This window comes from Apostichopus japonicus, chromosome 14, assembly GCF_037975245.1.
Source record: "Apostichopus japonicus isolate 1M-3 chromosome 14, ASM3797524v1, whole genome shotgun sequence".
Lineage (NCBI taxonomy): Eukaryota > Metazoa > Echinodermata > Holothuroidea > Aspidochirotida > Stichopodidae > Apostichopus > Apostichopus japonicus.
The window spans coordinates 9,467,304-9,487,321 of NC_092574.1; the positions used below are offsets into that span (position 1 = coordinate 9,467,304).

Below are 20,018 nucleotides of genomic sequence, written 5' to 3' on the forward strand. Positions count from 1 at the left end.
AACAAGGTAGACCGAAAAACTTTTACGACGAACAAAGGATTAAAATCTTTTGTTGTCCCTAAAAGTTTTTCGCTTTTCTTTTGTTCATCTGAAGTTGCAAATTGAGCGAAAGATGAGGGCGCTCGACGCATCTTGCCAGTGATACGTGATTTCAAAGCAGTCAAATCAAACCTTTGTTTGTCATCTTGAGTTTTATCTTGACATTTATGAATAAATGGGTCAAATTTCGGGAAAAATTTTGGGAAAAACTGCGAACGGTTTTTTTCAGGTGAAAAAAACATTTTGTCGCGAAGGCGATAAATGTGTATCTTTTCTGGCAGTTCGCGACACGCTGATTACGAATCATTTCTGAAGTTTTGCATATCTGCATACATTAACCGTTTTATACATCCCTTTTTAATATCTAGCATTTTTGGTAACATTGCAAGACTTACGGATATTAATTCATTTAGTGATGTGTTCGCATTCTGAAGGAAGCACTAGTCCATTTGGTACTGACCCTCAGAAATAAATTTAATTTGAAATTGAGAAAAAGCCGAATGGATCTTATTTTGAGATAATCACGAGGAAGAAGAACCAAACGTCCGAGATATGAGCACAGCAATTATAAAAATGCTTTCAAGAGGTAGAAAATGTACGAATTATTCACACATGCAAACACCCACACCAAAACAGGGGCAAGTTTTCACATCTCCAAAAAGTTGAAAAAAAAAACATTACAAGATAAGTTCATTCATCTCTGTTTATGATCATTGCCTTCTTGCTTATTGTTATTTTATTCGGAGGCTCATTTCTGTTTATTTCATGCTATGACTGGAAGCTATTATTAGTATTTGATTGACTTAACTTTTTCCATGTGTACCTCTTTGTTTGGATAGAGGAGTCTTCGTATTCAGAGAATAACCTTTGTTTTTCCACAAAATATTCAAATATCGTCATGAAATTGAGAGCAAGTATTAGTAGTTGGACTAAGTTCTTGGACTCACAACCACATCACATTTCCTTGGCTTGTTCACATCTTTCAGATCACAGTAATTTTTTTTTGTGTGATTTTATCGATATTGTTTCATGTTTAGTTTTGTCTTTTTCTGAGAGGTTTTGTAATAGGTTCTGAAAAACTGTGTTAGAGAGACAACATTTCTGTTTCTCTAAATCATGTCAGATTGTAGACTAGTTAGTTATGGGTTCATAGTTAGTTGGTCGGCATTGCTCCAAAATATGCAATAACAAATAAGCATTAACTCATATTTTCATTTTTTTTTTAAAAATGGAATACAGTTTTGGATTAGATCTGCCAGTTAGAACTTCCATGTTTTCTTGTGTGTTTGTTATTTAGATTTTTTTTTTTATTTCTTGGTAGCAATTTGAAAATAATATGGTAACTTTATTGATGAACTAGCAATGTGATGAAATTAAATAAGTACACCTTGAAATTGTAATTTTTTGTTTAATTTTTATGACAATGATATTTTCTAAATTATGTATGTAAATTACATTTCTTTTGTTCTTATGTAAGTCATATTTAGCACATCATGTAGGCAAGACTAGATAAGTCTAATAAGACTAGATAAGTCTAGATAAGTTCTAATTAATATTCATATCTGACAAATTAATCATATGTCCACAGAAGCTGTTGTTCAGTTCTAACCCTTGTGGAAATTTGTGGTGTAGTTATGTTTGAAGTTATCTATATTTTTTACTATAATTTAATGAGAACCCTCTGTAGTTCTTCGTTTATTTATAAGGCTGTGGAATATCAAATGCCATACAAAGTTAGAGGATGTGGAGATTGGATGAAGGAAGGGAAGGGATAGAAAAGTGTGAATCAATTGGTGAGATCAATAGATAGGAACCAGTTAATGGTTGTCTGTATTTCAGTGGTGTACTTTTCTGCCAGCTCAAGTAATGATTTCTTTATAGAACAGTACTTTGTGTTTCAGTCTGTCTGCTTCCAAAACAGTCAAAGCCAACCCTGATATTTGTGCCATTCGAGAGGCAGTTTTGGCAACGACTAAAAAGACTTAAAATATTTTGCACTGCTGCTGCTTGTCAAGCCCACCTCAATCTCGTTCCTATCAAACAGTGGGTATCCTTGTTTGAAGGCCTTTGCTTAACATTTTTGCTAATAATCCTTTCGGAGGTGACTCGGCGAGCAATGAATTGCAGTGGGTGGTTTGTGATGGCGTCTGGGTAAATGGTCTTCAAGATCATTTCTCAATATATTTTTGTTAACTTCCCTCTGGGTAAGGCGAGGGGTGGAGGGGGGTGCTTGGTGGGGATGGAAAGTAGACATGTGACTTCAGTGGGACAAGGGCACAATCTGAATACTTTGTTTAATCCTGAGGTACTTCATTGATATCACATGTGACCCATACTGAAAGGTAGTTAGAACCCCTTAGTTTTTTTTTATTATGTATCTTGTTCCTGACGAGATATGGCACCGTTTTGCCTCTCTGTAATAAATAATTTTAGGGAAATTTGTTACATATTTGATTAATGATATAACAAAGACCTTAGTCAATTTTATTTTGGTGAGAATATCTAAACTTCAGGAATATTTATATTATTATTATTACTATTTTTTTCTTAAATCAAGTGTATTCACAGACTTTTCTTCTTCCATAACACCAAACCCACTGATTACTGCTATTACTTAAAACCATTATTATATAGAAAAGTTTGCACTTCCTTTTGAAAATCAAAAGTGTATTTTGTACAAATAAATGTTGCTGTACTCACATGAAATATCATCTAGCTTTTTCATTTTTTTGGGTCTCATTGTCTACATCTTGAGTGAGGTACAATATTTAAATTAGGTGAGTGATTGGAAGTAAAACCAATGTCAAAGCCATGTTTGGTTTTTGCAGAGCTTTCGAGCAAAACTAGCTCTTCTTCAGTGCATGATCACCAAAAGTGACAAGGAGTAGCAGGAATTGAAACTATTTTATATATATATATATATATATATATATATATATATATATATATATATTTGCAAGGACTTTAACAGGGAAGGGTAAACAATTATTGTAGTTAGCTTTGAACCGAAAGGAACACTCTACACTGATTGGTGATATTCCAATGTCCAAAACGACAGAGGATTATTATCGCATTGGGTGATATTTAAATAGCTGTATACACTCAATAGAGATTATGGGATAGTAAGAGAAGTGAAGACTAACCATACCCCCTTCCCCTACCGCCCTAATCTTCATCTCCAGATTTACAACTTTGGGGCCCAGTGGTGGAATAAGGGATCGGCTAAGATTCCTGGCATTAAATGAATGTATAATGAGGCATCTATAAGTCTGGAACGGTGAGACATAGAGATTATCAAAAGATGACTCACAAGATAAAAAAGTTCAGATAGGATTCTGCAGCGATTCATGTGATAGAATGACGTGTTACAAAAATTTGTGGGCAATTTCTCACATAAATCAAATACAATTGAGACTACACAAAATTACTTACAAAGAAACTGCACTGCATGACTTCATGACCAGGATAAAAAACAAAAAATACTGCTACAAAAGGAAAGGAACAAGAGTAAAAACAAGATGACATAAATGATACAAAATAAATAGAGAAAACAAGAAATGGTAGATAGATTTTTATACAACTATACATGGAAGAAAGAATCATGTTATTCTCTGAACGACTTCAGAAGAAAAAACCAATAGTACATCAGCAAATATTGTCAAGTCCTTTTACCCCTCCCTCCCACCCCCTCCAACCGTTCCCTCTCCCCCAAACCACCAACATCACAACAGACAGGACACCAACCACTGACAGAGTTTAAAAGCATCAAGTTTTAATGGGTGCCGAAACTATACATACGGTGCACAATTGATTAATGGTGCTAAAGTTTATAACAGTAATAGATTATTCATACTTAAGGGTTTCAACAGTGGCTGTGTTGATGGTGCTCAAAAGTTAAGTAAGGTTATATATGATGGTGCTACAAGGTTTTTAACCAGTTATTGATTATTGATACTTCCGGTTTTAAAAGAGGCTGTTTTTGATGGTGCTCAAAGGTTTAAGGTTATATTGACTGTGCTACAGGGGTCACACAGTTGCTGCTGATTAATTGTGTTACTGGTATAACCAGCCACTTGTGTGTGGTGTCGCAGGCTTTGAGGCACAACGTCATACCTCATGCAGCAGTGAAGCATCGAGTCGGCTATTTATTTATGCTGCACTTGGGATAAATGGAGAATCATAAAATAGATTTAGATCTTTGGTATTACAAGTTTGAAACAACGTGAATGATTCAGATTCACATCGGTTTCTACAGAAACAACTACTTAATGGTGTATATGGGAAATAGATGTGCAGATATTTAGGTTTACCCTAAGATTATTGATTCATGTTTTAACTTCCATGCAATATATGCAACTAGCAAACCCTAATAAGGAGCAAAAAATCAAAATATTAGTCTTGTTAGTGAGTTTTTGTTTGTTTGGTAACACTAAGCTAATTTAGCCGTACTGACGGTATTATTACTTTTAAATGAATACTGTCTTGAAACTGAAGTGACAAACTTAGACAAAATGTGAGACATTCTTTCAAAGAAGGTAGTAAAATAAAGAAAGAAAAGTTATTACATTTAAAACTACCTCCTCTCCTCCCCCCCCCCCCCAAAATATAGATATGATAAATAACCTTAGGATTAGCAGCCTTTATACAAAGATTGCTTTTAGTGTTACGATATCACTCTACTGATTCTAAATTCTATCCAAATTTACAAAGAAGTTCTCCATCGATGAGGTATTCAACGATTGTGATGAACAGCATGGTAGGCCCGCCAAACAAACCTTGATCATACCATGATTTTATCTGTGACATTCCCATTGTAAGACTCCAATCCGACTGAAGAAGTTATTTAAATGTTCCTTCTAACCCACATTTCTGTTAAAAAAAGTTTAATTTTGGTAGGCCAAACTTTGGTCCGATAAATATGAACTTTGGTCACGCTTTCACTATCCTATCGTGACGTTTTGCTATACAAGTCCAGCATAAGTTAGGATCTGCTGTGCTCATAACGTACAACTTTGTGATGCCTACGCTGTAAGTTACTTAATATTACTTTGTCATTGTTTAGCATTGTAATACAATCGATGGTATGCAGAGCTGATGACTAGAGACGAAGGTGATGACAGGCATTGGACCAGTCTATATCACAGACTCACAGTCAAATAACTCTTTATTTGGAAGACACAATGAAAACAATTATGAACAGACAGACTGACAACAGGAGAGACATTCCCTACCTACCCCCACCCCCCTCTGACCTTCCCTATTCCCATCTGACCTTCCCTACCTCCTCCCCTCCCCCCTTCTCAGCCTGACTCAACAACTACAGGCCACCATTTTCATCATAATCAACATTTGGCCAGATCGAGTCGAAAATTATTCAAACACAAGACCACTGGAAGTGAGTAGGAATTATCGACATTTTCTTTTTAAGCAAAAACATGGAGTACTGTCTACACTCAAAGATTCACCATCAGTACTGTCGTCATTGCAACTTTGCGCTACACTCTCAGTTTCTACGACATTAAATTATTACTTTTTCATACCCCCACCTAGCAACCATTCCAAACTGTTTCGAGACAACATTGAGAAGTGATAGAGCTCTGCACTTTTATGCATTGTCTGATATCAACCAACTTCAAAAACGAGCAACCGGAATATCCTCAGATATCTCTAGACTGGAGAACTTGGTTTTATGTAGTTAGTTCTGGTTGAGTTTGCCAAAATCTTGTGGTACCATACCCTAATTTTTTAATTTTTTTTTTGTCAAGGAAAGCGCAACCTCTTACTGCTGGGTACTATAGTTGATGATAAAATAAGACGGCCACTTCAAAGATTTGCAAGTGAAAGACTAAAACTGTTCGTTCATAATTAGTGGGGAAACAATTTTTTTTCTGTATTGGAGGCAGGGGATAAAATAACTCGGTAATTTAGGAGAATTTCAAGTGATTTGCTACCACATTGGATGTTCTAGTTTATAGATGAAGATGTTCAGAATTGCGTGTAAAATGTTGCAAGACTCGATGAGAGTGTGAAACAGAGTTTCCAACACAACATAAAAATGCAGCAGAATATTCCTTGGGTTGTATATTAACTGAAGTTAAATATACTTTATGCTAATGCGCTCTTAGGCTTTACACTACATTGTAGCTTTGGTGTAGTGCCTTTGCAATTTTAGGATATTAATTTTTTTATTTTTTTATTTATTGGAGCTTTTGCTGAATATCGTTTGCCTTTTCCAGCCTAGACGATATCACGATATTTTTTACTGACGATCATGACAACGACAAAAAAGGAGGCAAAAATAGCAATTTGTTTGACATATGATATAGTCATAGTAATTTTATATTGGAACACACAATGAGCGACAGAGCTTGCTCCCCAGAAAAGATAAAATATTAGTTATCTAAATTTTGCTGGTGTCCTGAAAATTGGCCTTTTTGGTTGCATTTCTTGTGCCAAGTTTCAAATGAATTTGTGGGTTTTTTCTTTTTCGTCTCCCTCTTTCAATTTTGAGGTCTGGAACAAGTTATTTGGCCAAAGTTACATCGTGAGTGCATCAGCTAAAACTATCCATTGAGACTTGGATTTTGCAAAGTTGAAAATGGGTGAGGTTTTTCATTTTTTTATAAGATATTGAATAACCTTTGTTGGGGGGAAGGGGGTGAATGAAAATGACAAGAAATCAATATGGAAATCCCACAATGCAACAAACAAACAAAGTGCTGAGTTGACAAAGTTTTCCCTCATCTTCTTAGAATGGAATAGAGCTTACAAACTGATCGACAGTAGTTTCTTTCTTATGAAAACAGTTTCTTACCCCCCACCCCTCCTCTCCCAATCGAAAACAAGAAATAGTTATTGTACTTTATGAGATTTATTTTTAATAGATGGGCTATTAAAAATGCAACCGTTTCTGAATAAAATTACCGTCGTGAATGAATGAAAACTTTTCACTGGTCTTGTCCAATCAAGATGTTCGCACAAATTCCTACGAGCACCGACACGAGGAGGAGACCAACGGACCATCGATTCATCCACTGTTGAGATAGTCATCTAGGTGACACCCGAGTCAAGATATTCTGTAACATTTGCAATCGTTCTAGAAGACTGGTTTTAGACACAATTTGTAGCTGGAGTGTGGGATCGATGGGCAGGATTGCGGATAACCACCAGACCCACCTGGGTCCGTTTGGATCTTCCTGTGAGGAATGGATGAAGAAAGAAATTCTGTAAGTATTGATCAACATATATAACTATATAAATAACTATATATATATAACTATATATATATACCTATATATATAACTATATATATATATAACTATATATATATATATAAATATATTAATATATATATATACATATATATCTGTTCTAGGACTTTTCTGACAAGCTGCAAAATTGAGGACAGGTCTACTAAGATGCTGCAAGTTTTGTTTTTGCTTTTAACAAATTTCTAGTCGCTTTCAGATGCCAAGCTGTAGTACACTGGTTGGATTAGATCCAGTATCTTTTCAAATAATGAGGTAAAAGGCAACAAAAGGTTCCTCATTTTCATTTTTATCTATGATTAAAACAGGATATGTGAATGGTTGTTTGTATGTAACTTCCTTGTATCTTGTACTAATGACAGACATGTTATCTTTAAGAAGAGACAACTCTTCCTTGTACAATGTCATGTGTTGCTGACATGTGACATGAGGGACTTGTTGTGTAATAGATCGTTAAACAGGATAAAACAACAGCAAAAACAACAATTAATGAAACCTTTTCTTCTCCTCCCTCCTAGAAGTAAAACAAATAATCAACATGGGCGCTGGATTTGTGGTTTCTTTTCAATTACTAGGGATAATCTGCTTTCTTCAATAACATCCTTAGTCATTACCTGCAAGGTTACAATGACATATCTATGTGTATTAAGAGCTTTAAGTCTGTTTTGGCGAGAAGAGGGTCGCCATTAACGAACCTGTAAGTCAATCTCCTTATCAGGCATTGGTCCAAAATGCTGCTCTATTCGGACCTTGAGTGGGATAAGTAAATTACAAAACCAGGTGGCTCCCACTTCGTAAACTGTGTCGTGTAACTGATGCACTCTCTCCAATGTTTCACCTGTAGGAAATACGACAATAGAGAAAAACAAAATTATGAACAGTTTCCTCAGATTCCAACAAAAGATTATCAATGCAAAGTCAGATATCTCCACAGAAGGGTATTCCATCCATTGATGCTATCTTGGCATGGTGACACCTAACCACTATTACAATCAGACCGGCAGATGTAGACTGACCGCTGGGTGACATCAGCTAGTGCCCAGAGTGATAGGTGGGCCTGGAGGTAGCCAGCAAATTAAATCCAGTACCCACTAGTTTTGTGTCAGCATATATGTCTCTTCCATGTGACAAAACTTTTATTCAGAAGTGGCCAAAATCTCAACACCATGTCTTAGGATGGCAGGGGGGGGGTGGTGGTGGGGCAGTCACCGTTCTTACCAGAGGGACCCTCATCTCTGTTTGATTTTTTTCAAATTATTACAAAGCAAAAAGCCACCAAATTTGGTATATTAATATTTATATCCATGCACAGTTTCAGTGTTATTTGTAAAAAAAAACATTTTTTGAAACATAAAGAAAGGATACTGACAATCTTCATTCGCACTTCAGAGCCGTCCTTTCGTGAGAGAATTGACATGTGTGTGGAATATTACATACAGGGGTCACGGATATGACGGAACACTGACTGCTTACCTTCTACTCTAATGTCTTGTATAAATTGCACTTTCGCCGTATTGTAGCCGTCTCGCATTCCTTGCTCCTTCACCCGGAACCGCCTACCTCCGACAGTGTCTACGATGGATCGACCGTCTTCTAAGTGACGCACCTCTCGGATCTCTAACATGACTCCGCATTCGCTAAAGCTGTCGGCAAAATTGAGGGGGAGGAGGTTTAGAGATGAGTTACAAAGACGACTCAAGAATAGACAATCCTCCAGTCCCCCTCTTCTCTGCTGATATGTGTAACATGCATTATTAATATTTCATTATTGCTAGATTTAATGCAAACGGCCTAAGTAAACGGCCTAAGAAGGATGTCGGAATTATCTTGCTCACCCATTTTCAGAAGGGATACACATCCCAAACTACAAGATACATTACTTAATATTGATTATAGCTAGATTGCATGCAAAACAGCCTAACAAGGATGTCGGAAGTATCTCGCTCACCCATTTTCGGCAGGGATACACATCCCAAACTGCATTGAACCCGATTCCACGCACTGCCGTATCATGAGACGGTACCTCGGCTCAAAGATGTGTAAGGGGCAGGGAATGGTGGGAAAAGCCTGAATACAGACGAAGATGGGGATCTCCTCCTCCAACGAACCCTGCACGCTCCTGGAGAGACTGTCCCACTCCTGATGCTGTTGGGCTTGCCTCTGCTGGAACTTGTCCAGGAGGTGATTCTTGATCAGACTGGCTGTCACTTCCGTCTCCGCCTCGCATCGACTCGACAGAAACTGCAAGAGAAATCGAGTAAAGAGATGAATTCAATGAAAAGGACACGTTTACGCTAGGGAGTGACTCTAAAAAACAAGTATGAAGGAGCAATTCTCGACTAGGATGAGAGCCTCAAAAAAAATTTTTAACCAGAAAGCCAGTGGGCTTATTGTGATTCTTTGCCAATTGAGATTATAACCCCAAGCTTTCGTCATTGTTGATTAACTTGAAAGAAATGCAACCATGGGGATACTGGCACAAGTTAAGTCTTTCATATTTCGGATTCTTGGAGAAAGAAAAAAATAGGAAGGGAGGCAGCTTTAATCCTTGGCGTGAGTTGCGGCAGTTAATACTGAGCTAACAACCTACTCACCTGTGCTAGGCATCCTTTGCAGAGGGGACATCCGTTGCTGTAGTCCAAGGAACGATACAGACAACCTCTGCAGAACGTGTGACCACATGGTGTTGTCACTGGGTGGTAGAATAGCCTGAAGAAAGTGAGAGAGAGACTATGTTGGTTAAAACTGAACAGAACTAAGGATAGTGTAAATACCTCTCTGATGCATATAGCTATACATCCTTCAGCAGGGATGAAGGGTATATGTCAATCCGATCTGTCCCCCTGCCCCCCCACCCACACCCGTGAAAAAAAGACAGACCCTAGGCATGCTCACCTATAGCACAGGCTGCATTCAAAATCTTCCACTTTCACCAATCCGCTCTCAATTTCTCGCTTTTTGGTATTGTTTGGTAGGGAGCCTGGAAGACAAAAAATATGACAATAATATAAACTGTGATGACACAGAAAGAAAAAAACACCTCGTGCACCTCGTCCACTTCGGCAACATATTACACATACTAAATGTCCTGATTCCTTACATTCTGAATGTCGGCTTAAGCCCGCCAGTGAAACTTCGCATCGGCTGGAGTGCAGGACGCTCCGCAGTGTTTGACGAGAGTGTCTGGCGGGATCTAACCCACGCAAAAGTTAAGAGTGTTTTTTTTTTTTTTTTACGTCAGATTGTTGTCGCCCAGTCCAAACGCCACAGACTTGTGGATGGGGTAATGTGCAAGCCCAGCAACTCAAATATCATATCCTTATCTCTGTCGTACTCGTGTGTATAGCTCTCTGTACATCCTACCATCCTGTACATCCTGTACATCCTACACATGGAGGAACAAATCGTATACATTCGAGTACTAATTACTCTCAATGAAATTCCTAGTATTAACACGATGAGACTACTTACACCATAGACTTTGAGGTGGAAGCTCCTTGGAACTGCTCGTGCTCGGACCATCCGACATTCGTATATGACCCATAGCCGTCACTACCTTACCGACTAAATGAGGGTAAAAGACATGAAACAAACAACAAAAAAATGAATAAAAGTCATTCATATCATACATGATCATTTCAAATGCCAAAAAAAAAAATTTAATTAAAAAAAAAAAGTGCAAATTACCAACTATGAAAAATACAGTTTTGTTGGTGTTTGTTATTTGGAAAAAATCATAAGCAGACTTGTAAAACTGGGAAACCATTTCTAAACGTGCACTTCTTTCCTGTATTGCAAGTTTGGCTATCGTTTGCCAAAAGTGACAGTTTTCAAATTTCATTGGCAGGAGTTAAACACAAACAGCATCTTAGTTGTATTTTTTTTTATTTTATTTTTTTTATGTTTTTCTAATGGCCTACCAATTGAAGAAAATCTCAGCTGAAAATTGTCAATTTGTCCCCAAACACATGGATATCATTTCGTTCAGTCCAGGTCAGTTATTGGTCGCATATATCGGTCTACTCGTTGGTAAAAACATTTGGGAAGTTTGTGTAAACCACTTTTCACTTTCTAATGATCATCTAAGAGACCACTAAATTCCTACCCATATATAGATCGGGTCAATTGTCATATAATATAAGAATTAATGTTTGGGTTTTTCCCAGCCCATTTTTGGCGACATATTTGGCGGATTGCATCCATTCTACTTCTTTGGCCAAGTCTTCCCACTGCAGTTACGTTAATGCCTTTCATAAGTATATCAACGAATAATTATTTTTCGGCAACCTTATTATGTTGTCCTTGCCCAAGGCAAGGACAACATAATAAATGCATTTTTGCATGAATTAAGAATACTGGCATTAAGGACAAAACAGTCCCAGAAAAATCCACTAATTTTACTCAGAAATAGACAGCACAATGAATTGAAGCTAAAGGCAATCTCAGGCCTTTTTTTTATAACTGTTGAACAATCGTTGAAGGACATGTTCATTGTTTTAGCAAGAAAGAAGATTTTTACATTGTCAGAGGGATTAGCACAGACTTAAGGAGGGCAGCGCTAGATTGGTTACATTCCTGCTAGCTGCTATTGTCTGTTGGGATTTAGCAAAGACTAGGGGAGGGGCAGATAATAGTTATGTGATTTGGGGAGACCTGAATATTGAATATGTAAATAAAAACCTTACGATATGGTATCAACTTTCATGATACAATATATTTTCATGATACAATATATTTTCATGATACAATATATTTGTATGTTCTCACCTGTGCACTGGTCTGCATCAGTATTCTCCATGGCAACAGTATCAGCATCACCAACCTGCATCTGTACAAAATCAAACAGAGATCTTTGCATATAAGTTTCTTTTTATTAACACCGATATATATAAGCTCCTAGAAATGGATCACAACGGAAAGTCTGCAACGTCATCATGGCACAGTTTCTTCAAAAGTTAAACTTTATTCTTGTTGTTAAAATCTCTTTGAAATGTTCACTGTGTCCATCAGCGAAGACTGAAAACTTGAGGCCTACCTAGTCAAAGTGAGGATTGTGGGGATAGATAATATGTAAATTGAGGTCAACTGTCGTGGCGATGTCACTCACTAGGTCGTTGCCAGATACAATCGTGAAATTTGCTATCAACCTTTCAAAAATCCAAAAACTCTGTTCACAACTTTTCAAAACATTACTACAATTTTTTTTGCCAAACAGTTAACTCCTGCCATCGGAATATTAATTTCAAATGTAAGTGCCCCCACCCCCCCTTTGGTATGTCCGTGTTCTCTCACCTCGACATCTTGTATTTGGGTCGTCGTCGTAGTACTCGGTGGGCCATCCGTCTTCTGTTGCATGTCTTGCTCCACTCGCTCCACGAGGAGCTTCACTAGAGTGGTGATCAACTCGGACAGATTGCAAGTGTTAAGAATATTGAGCGGTGATCCAATGTCCGCTTCTCTCGGAGACTTCAGGTTGCTGTACATGATGTCTGACCCGAGATGATGTATGGGGTCCACTTGTTGTTGTTGTGTTAGGAGTGTGTACATGACCTGTTTGGAAGTCAAAAATTAAAGATGAAGTTATTTTTTGTCAGCTTCAAATGGCCACAGACTCTTTGTTTTTTCCGTGGACTGTTTCTCAGTCTATAAGTGTTACAAGCAAAGCTGCTGTACAGACTTACTGGTTCAAACGTCATGTGTTCTTTTGCTCGGAAGGAGTTTTCTCAACTACTATCACAAAGACGAGAAGATGAGTGCACTTATGGCTCTTGATATTTCTATTACAGTACTCTAAGTGAAACAAAGGTATGTCATAAAGGTATGCAGGGTATTTTTATAACTGTATGTGTTCGTTTTCTTTTTCTCTTTTGCTTTTATAGTCCACGTTATTATTAACAACTCCGACACAGTTTTCAAATAGCAGATTGCTGCTCATGATTGTAGATATTAGGCCTGTCCATTGTATTAAAACTCATTCCTAGCCATTTACTTGAACTGTACATATTTAAAAAAATATATATATATGTATGTACTGTAAATACATATTTTATATATAAAAACAAAAAATTATACATTGTAATTCATGAGCGCTGACTTTATGAACTTCGACAAATGTGGACGTGACCACGAGTCAGAACTTAATAATCTGCATAAAGATAATAATATTTGAAAAAAAAGGAAGAAAAAGAAAGGACCATACATTTGATACCAGACTAGAAGCATGTATAAATGTAATAATAACAACAGTAAGGTTAAAAGGTCAGAAATTATTATAAACCCTTTAAGTTGGTTAGAAAAAGGTTGTAATGTATATATAATTGGATTCATTGAGTACTTAATACAGTATATATATATATATGTTTTATCTTACCTCAGTGATTGCTTCCTTTGCAGACATGATGGTTGGGTCTAGAGTCAGGCACTGCAAGTAAGCCATCAGTGCCGAGTCAAATCTTGAAAGTTTCACTAATGCAGCACCTTTCCTATAGTATCCCTGGTGGCCAAATCAAAGACAATATTACTCAATATTTTGTACAATATTTAGACTCATTCTGGGTTGAACGCTAATGTCTGCATGGTAAGTTCATGATAAATAACTTTTTGAAAGTTTTTTGTTATTTTTTCTTTTTCTTATTCTTTTAACAAAAACAAGCGGACCTGTTCTGGAAAATCCACCCACCCATTTCACTTCTAACAAAATTTTGTTTTTTTACAAATGAAATATTAAACTGACTTGAACAGTATGATACAAGTTTAAACTATTAATCATAACTGGTTGGTGTTTTAAATGTCTAAACTATGGTAAAGGTCAGCATTTACTGAAAAATGCTGTCATAATGTTAAGTACTGCATTTAAGCCATACTTCATTGTAAATGGTAACAGACATTCCACAAATCTAACAGTCTTTCTACAGGTCACATGTTTTTAAGTTCTGATAAATGGTTTTGAAATATTGATAAAGTACAGTGAACCATTAACCTTTGAACAGAATGTACATGTATATATATAACAACACACACACAAGAAAGAGGAACAAACAAACAAAACAAACAACACAAACAAAACCCAATCACTGCACTGTAGATCTAACCCATGTCTGACTGGGCTAAGTACTTTCAACATTAATTACTAACTGATAAATTCCATTTTTGTTATGACAACTCCCCCTCCCCCACAATATTAACCCCGACCCCTCATGCTTTTGAGTAAAACCAGGTGTGAACAAAAATAATACCTAAGGCCTTTGCTACAGTATGCCCCTTTTTAACAAATTGGGGCACACTTTAACAGACAATGGATTCTGTATTGTAATCACTAACTGAGGGGGGTGCACTGAAATAATTAACATTACCCATAGACCTGTACAGTACTGTCAAGAGAATACATTTGGTAACCAGTGAACTTTGGACAGTGACTTTACTGCACTTTACATAACAGTAAACATGCAGTATATCACACATGACTACTGGACTACTACGTCACTTTAAGTACAGTACTATTTTTTTAGAGTCTAATGAGCACTGCTGTCCTTGACATAATTTATAAAGTCGAACGGCAGTGCATTTTCTTCCTACTGTATATAAGGAGCCCATACAGTAGGCTTTACCCATTGATCAGCATTATTGGAATATTGGAATTTAGCCAACTTATTGATCATACTAGTTAAATTTCATAATAAAATTAACTACATAAATCAGCATTGATTTAAATACAAGTTTACCAAGTTCTGTGACAGGCAGACAAAAAAACGGACAAGAAAATGTCACAGACCTTGGAAGATATTTTCCAAATTCCCAATTAAATTGCACAAATGTTTGAGTGATTGTTATGCACAAGCATATGGCAGAAATGAGATTTCTTTTTTTTTTTCCTTTTTAGTATCTTTACCTAAAATGTTCAACTGCTGAAGAATCATAAAAAGGGAGTCCTAAAATGATCAAACTTGTTAACACACAATTAGCGAACTGAAAACAATAACGAGGCATATATATACTTTGTATCTTAATACAGTGCATACATGTACAAATTAAGCCTACTGTACACCTACGGTACAGTACTGTATCAAATTACACAACGTTACTGTACAAGCATTCTCTTCAAAGGCAAGATATATTACGTACATATGTTTACACAAAAAACCATCGTTTTTTTTTCTCTTTTCTTGTTTTTAACAGAGACTCTCTAAATACACATGAGTTTTCATGAGAATTAAACATGTATATATTCAGAGATTATGATACTAAATAAAGAAGTTATAAATACTGTATACTGCAGTACCTAGGCCTAGTTTGAACAGCTCAAGTTGATTTAACATCAATACTCCTAGGAAGTGAATCAAAAATGGAGCATGATGCACTACACTGCCTAGATTAACGACAAACGTTCTGTGAAGTACAAACTCACGTCAAGTAAAAAAAAAAAAAAAATCATAACCAGGCAGTTTATTTTACCGCGCTTAAACAACCACGGATGTGGGAGAAGCCCGCAAGGGTTGATGGGTTACAACTAACACATTGGGTAGCCTGCAATTGAACATTTTAACTCAAATTTGGGATCTTTTCGATAATTTAGAAAGACGTTTCCAGATGGGGAAAACCACAGATTGCTCTTGAATGAAAAACCCACCTTACTATGACCCGGCTGGGTATCCAACCCTGAACCTCCCGATTGCTAAGCCTCATTGCTTCAAACGCCACCGCCTTTATCCATTTGGCCACAGCTACAGTATTATAATTAATATTATAATTATGAGCTGTAATCATGATAAACATATAAGTTATGTATATACTGTACCTTTGGCCAATTAGGTCTCAACCGACAGACCATATCTGCATCTTGTAGGGCCGATTCCACATAGTTCATTGAAAGGTAGACATGGGCGCGGTTACTCAAACTTAGGTGGTCAAGGGGATCTGTGAAACAAAAACAAAAAAGGTCCAGAGTCAAAAGGAAAGAGAAGACATAAATTTAATAAATAAAGAAAAAATAGTCATCAGGTACTTAAATGTTCAATCTGTTTGTACTGACCCAGCCACACTCAGATCGTAAACAATTAACATCTTTCGAGGCTGCTTTTTAGGTTGAAAATAGTGTTTTACTGCTTTGAAATGATTTAAATTCATTTATGACTACGTAGATACTGTACATATGTGTATTACACTAAATAAAGAATGTTCTACGGTGTTGACAACATCTAAACCAGTAGTCTAGTGCAAGGAGCCGACCTTTGAATATATACAGTAATGGCCAGAAGGTAGAAAAACTGAAAAGACTAAAGCCTCCCTGTATGGCACAGAGCCAAGTGATCAGTAAGTTGCATTTCAATTTAGTTAAGTACTAAGATTAGAGTACTGTATAGGCCTACTCGGAGACAACATCAATTCAAACTTTCTCACATTAACTGCCATTACTGTATGTGTCAACTACTAGTGCATTCTATATAACTTACTTACAGTGACGGTTTGGCATTTAACAGTATGAAACCCAGATGATGATATATATATCTTCTCTCCATCCCCCAAAAAAGTAGTACTCATTTTTTGTTTAAAAGTTGAAATGAAATACAATTATTACAGTATATATGTGTTATTTGTTGGTAATTTTGTTTAACCATGTGACTTCACCACAGCTAGAGAGTGATTTCAATGATGGCACCACACTTACAGAAGGGGTCATCATTGCATTGCGCAGTCAAAGATACTTTAATTAACAAATACTGTACAATACAGTGTTTCCACTGACTGTTGTTACTAAATTAATGAAAAGTGCAAACCCAGTTTTTGTACAGTACTTGTTCCTCATCCTTGCAACTATAACAAGGGGGAGGGAGGGGACTAGATGAGGGACTGGAGGGAGGAGCAGAAGGATGAGGAAAAGGGAGAGGAGAGTTACCTGTAAAGGAAATAACAGCAAAACAAAGATGAAGAAAAAGAGCAGTTCTGTAGTGAAATGAAGTGTTTTCGGTGTCTTACCAAGTTGTAGGGCAGCAGTGTACCTTTCTAAGGCTTCTGGATACTGTTTATTCTTGACAAAATTGTTTCCGTCCTGCTTCAATCTCCTAGCTTTCATTTCGGTCGTAAAATACTTCTCGAATCCATCCCTGAGTATGACGTTCACTTGCATGTTGGAGAGAGATATCAGAGGATGTTCTGCCTTGCAAGTCTGGCAAGTTCTAATGCGTTTCACTTCTCTTAAACAGTCTTTACAAAAACTATGACCACATGGTAAGGTAATTGGTTCAAATAGAATACCCAAACATATTCCACAGGAGTAAACATCGATGTCTTTCTTTCTGAAGTTATATACTGCTTTGCTCGCTATACGAGCAATGTAGTCCACCATGGGCTCCACGAGAATCATCAGATCGCATGGTTGAAGACCTCCAAGCCTACATGCGTAATGCATAGCGTTGACAGCCTCATTAAACCTGTTTTGCTTTGCTAGTGATGATGCCTTTCCTACCAACCACTCCATGTTGAGTCCGTGTTGAGAGAGTAGTTTATCATAAATTCCAATTGCCAAGTCATAATTTGAACACCTGAAAGCCTCACGAGCAAGATCGACCATTTCCATTGGACTGGCTGATCTATTAGCTGCTTGGACCTGAATATTCACCAGCAAATGAATGGGGAAAAAATGATAAAGCACACTATAACTATAAGACAAATCTTGAAGTTAAAATAGCAAATGATTTAAAACCTAGTCGGATAACTGTCACAGCAGCAGTGATAATTAAAATTTAGTTTTTTGCTGCACATCTACTTAGTACTTGTTAACAAAATGGGTCTGTCCTGGTTTATAGGGATTTATGGTAATCCTAATATACAGTAGCCTATGTAGGTTTACTATCCAGTTAGTTTCAAACATGGGACTAGCCCTAACTATCACAGGTCCAAACATAAACTGAACCTAGGGCCTATCATAAGTTTGCAACATTGTACTTTGTAGGCATGTTACATAGAACTGTTCCATTTCAGTACGCGGTGAATGTATCCTTGCGATAAAACTGCAATTCTTTTTCAACTTTCAAGCCAAAACGATTAGAATACTCACTTGGAATGATGCGAAGGTTGATCACTTGGTAAGCTTCGAACTGAAACTCATTACGTAGGCATACTGCCCTTTGCCTATATCTGCTTCAAGAGCCTAAGCCTTTGTCACTGCACTACGTTCAAATTCAATGGTTGAATAACAACTTACTCGAAGGCTTATATAACATTGCTACAGCGCTGTTGCATAATTACCTTAGTAGATATGCAAAACAACCGTAGTAAAGTCTAACTGGAGTACCGGGAAGTCTGGTTTTGCGTATCCACAAACTAGTAATACAAGGGGAGAAATGACGGTAATTTACTAAGACATGTTCCTAATAAAAAGGCCTACTATCAGCGGACTTTCGTTGCCCTCAAATGTCTGATCTATAATAACTTCGATGGTTGCGAAAGACCTTATGTAATAGAGCCTATACGAACGTGATGTAACAGCGGATCAGTCACCCAAGGAGAAAGTAACTAAGCAGCGTATATGTAAGGTTGTTATGTACCATACTGCCGAAATATGTGTTTCATAAGTTACCTTGGAAGACAAAACATCAGAAAGTTAACGTAAAATAATTATATAATATTTGACTTAGGTATCCGCATGTTAAGTCTTGTCTCAAAAGTTAGTTTTTTAATATTGTTAGGTATGATGAATAGTCACATTAGTCATTATTAAGTTAGCACTTATGTATATGCTTGACATCCTCTGTAAATTTGTGTTTCTGCCGAACACCGTGTATATCCCATGTGAAATTGGGAGTATATATGCATTATGTCGAATCACTTTTAGCCATGATTGACCCCGCCGTAGCATGCTAGTGCTTATGGCGGGTTTTCACAGTAAAGAGCGAGGTTGCAGGAGTACACAGGGACGTCGCTAGAGGGGAGGGTGGGGTGGGGGAGGGTGTGGGGATCACCCAAACTTGGTCAAACTGACGATAGTTGGAGAATTTCCAACTGTCGCACTCTAGTTTATTTAGGCCTATTCATATATTCCTGTGATTGTTGATGACCTAAAAATTGAAAAATTTCGGTCAAAATTGACCTAAAATCAGTCATATTTACGACGTTTTCCTTGCCACTTTGAGAAATTGTATCTGGCGATTCTTATACTCCACCATACAAAACTTCGTATGATTTTGAATACTCCAAAAAATGCCTTATAGAACTACCGCCATACTGGCGTAGGAGCCCAATTTGATTTGGGGGAGGGGGGGGGGTGGGGCTGTAACGACTTGCCCGAAAAATATAACTTAAATTTTTCGCGCGCCCCACGCGCGTTTCCACATGTTAATGTGCATATCACATAGGCATGCATCGGTTTTTACATCGAATGCCAATAACATACAATCATTTTCCGTGTTATGACCCTTCCATATTGGTTATAATTATTGGGGAAGTCGTTACAATATTAATGGTAATAAATGAAAAACACATTGAAAATTATCTTTCTTTCAGTAGGTGCCCGATAAGTTTTCAGCATATTACCCGAATTTTCACAAAATATTTGGTTGGGGGTGGGGTGGGTGTGGGGGGCTAATAAGTTTGTGAAGTGAGTGCCAGTGGGTACAGATGTATCCAAAAAGTTCGGAACAAATGTGCAGTCGCGAATGATGGGGTGTCTGACTGACACTGACCATATCGTCGACGAGTAGCGCGGGGTTGGGGTAC

The 20,018-nt window shown here is 37.2% G+C and overlaps 1 protein-coding gene across 2 annotated transcripts; it reads right to left on the reverse strand.

Annotated features, from left to right (window-relative positions):
* Positions 1-3,361: 3,361 nt before the first annotated feature.
* Positions 3,362-18,781, reverse strand: LOC139980372 (LON peptidase N-terminal domain and RING finger protein 1-like). Of its 2 annotated transcripts, none has more exons than XM_071992009.1 (13): positions 18,552-18,781; positions 17,280-17,910; positions 16,102-16,220; positions 13,678-13,800; positions 12,600-12,857; positions 12,075-12,135; positions 10,779-10,871; positions 10,203-10,287; positions 9,902-10,016; positions 9,256-9,548; positions 8,781-8,950; positions 8,003-8,145; positions 3,362-7,235 (listed from the first exon to the last, which is right to left on the reverse strand). In XM_071992009.1, the coding sequence occupies exons 2-13, from the start codon at positions 17,878-17,880 to the stop codon at positions 7,086-7,088; spliced, it is 2,211 nt and encodes a 736-aa protein (XP_071848110.1). In that variant the 5' UTR covers positions 17,881-17,910; positions 18,552-18,781; the 3' UTR covers positions 3,362-7,085. The 2 variants fall into 2 exon arrangements, with proteins under 2 accessions (XP_071848110.1, XP_071848109.1); XM_071992008.1 differs by having other exon boundaries at positions 18,361-18,781.
* Positions 18,782-20,018: the final 1,237 nt, after the last annotated feature.

Excerpts from the sequence above, each read along its gene's own strand:
- LOC139980372 (XM_071992009.1), bottom strand. The coding sequence starts at position 17,880 with ATGGAAATGGTCGATCTTGCTCGTGAGGCTTTCAGGTGTTCAAATTAT. Across the intron at positions 10,288-10,778 it reads TCCACCTCAAAGTCTATGGT|GCTCCCTACCAAACAATACC; the intron begins GTAAGTAGTCTC and ends TTTGTCTTCCAG. Across the intron at positions 9,549-9,901 it reads GCAAAGGATGCCTAGCACAG|TTTCTGTCGAGTCGATGCGA; the intron begins GTGAGTAGGTTG and ends TTTCTCTTGCAG.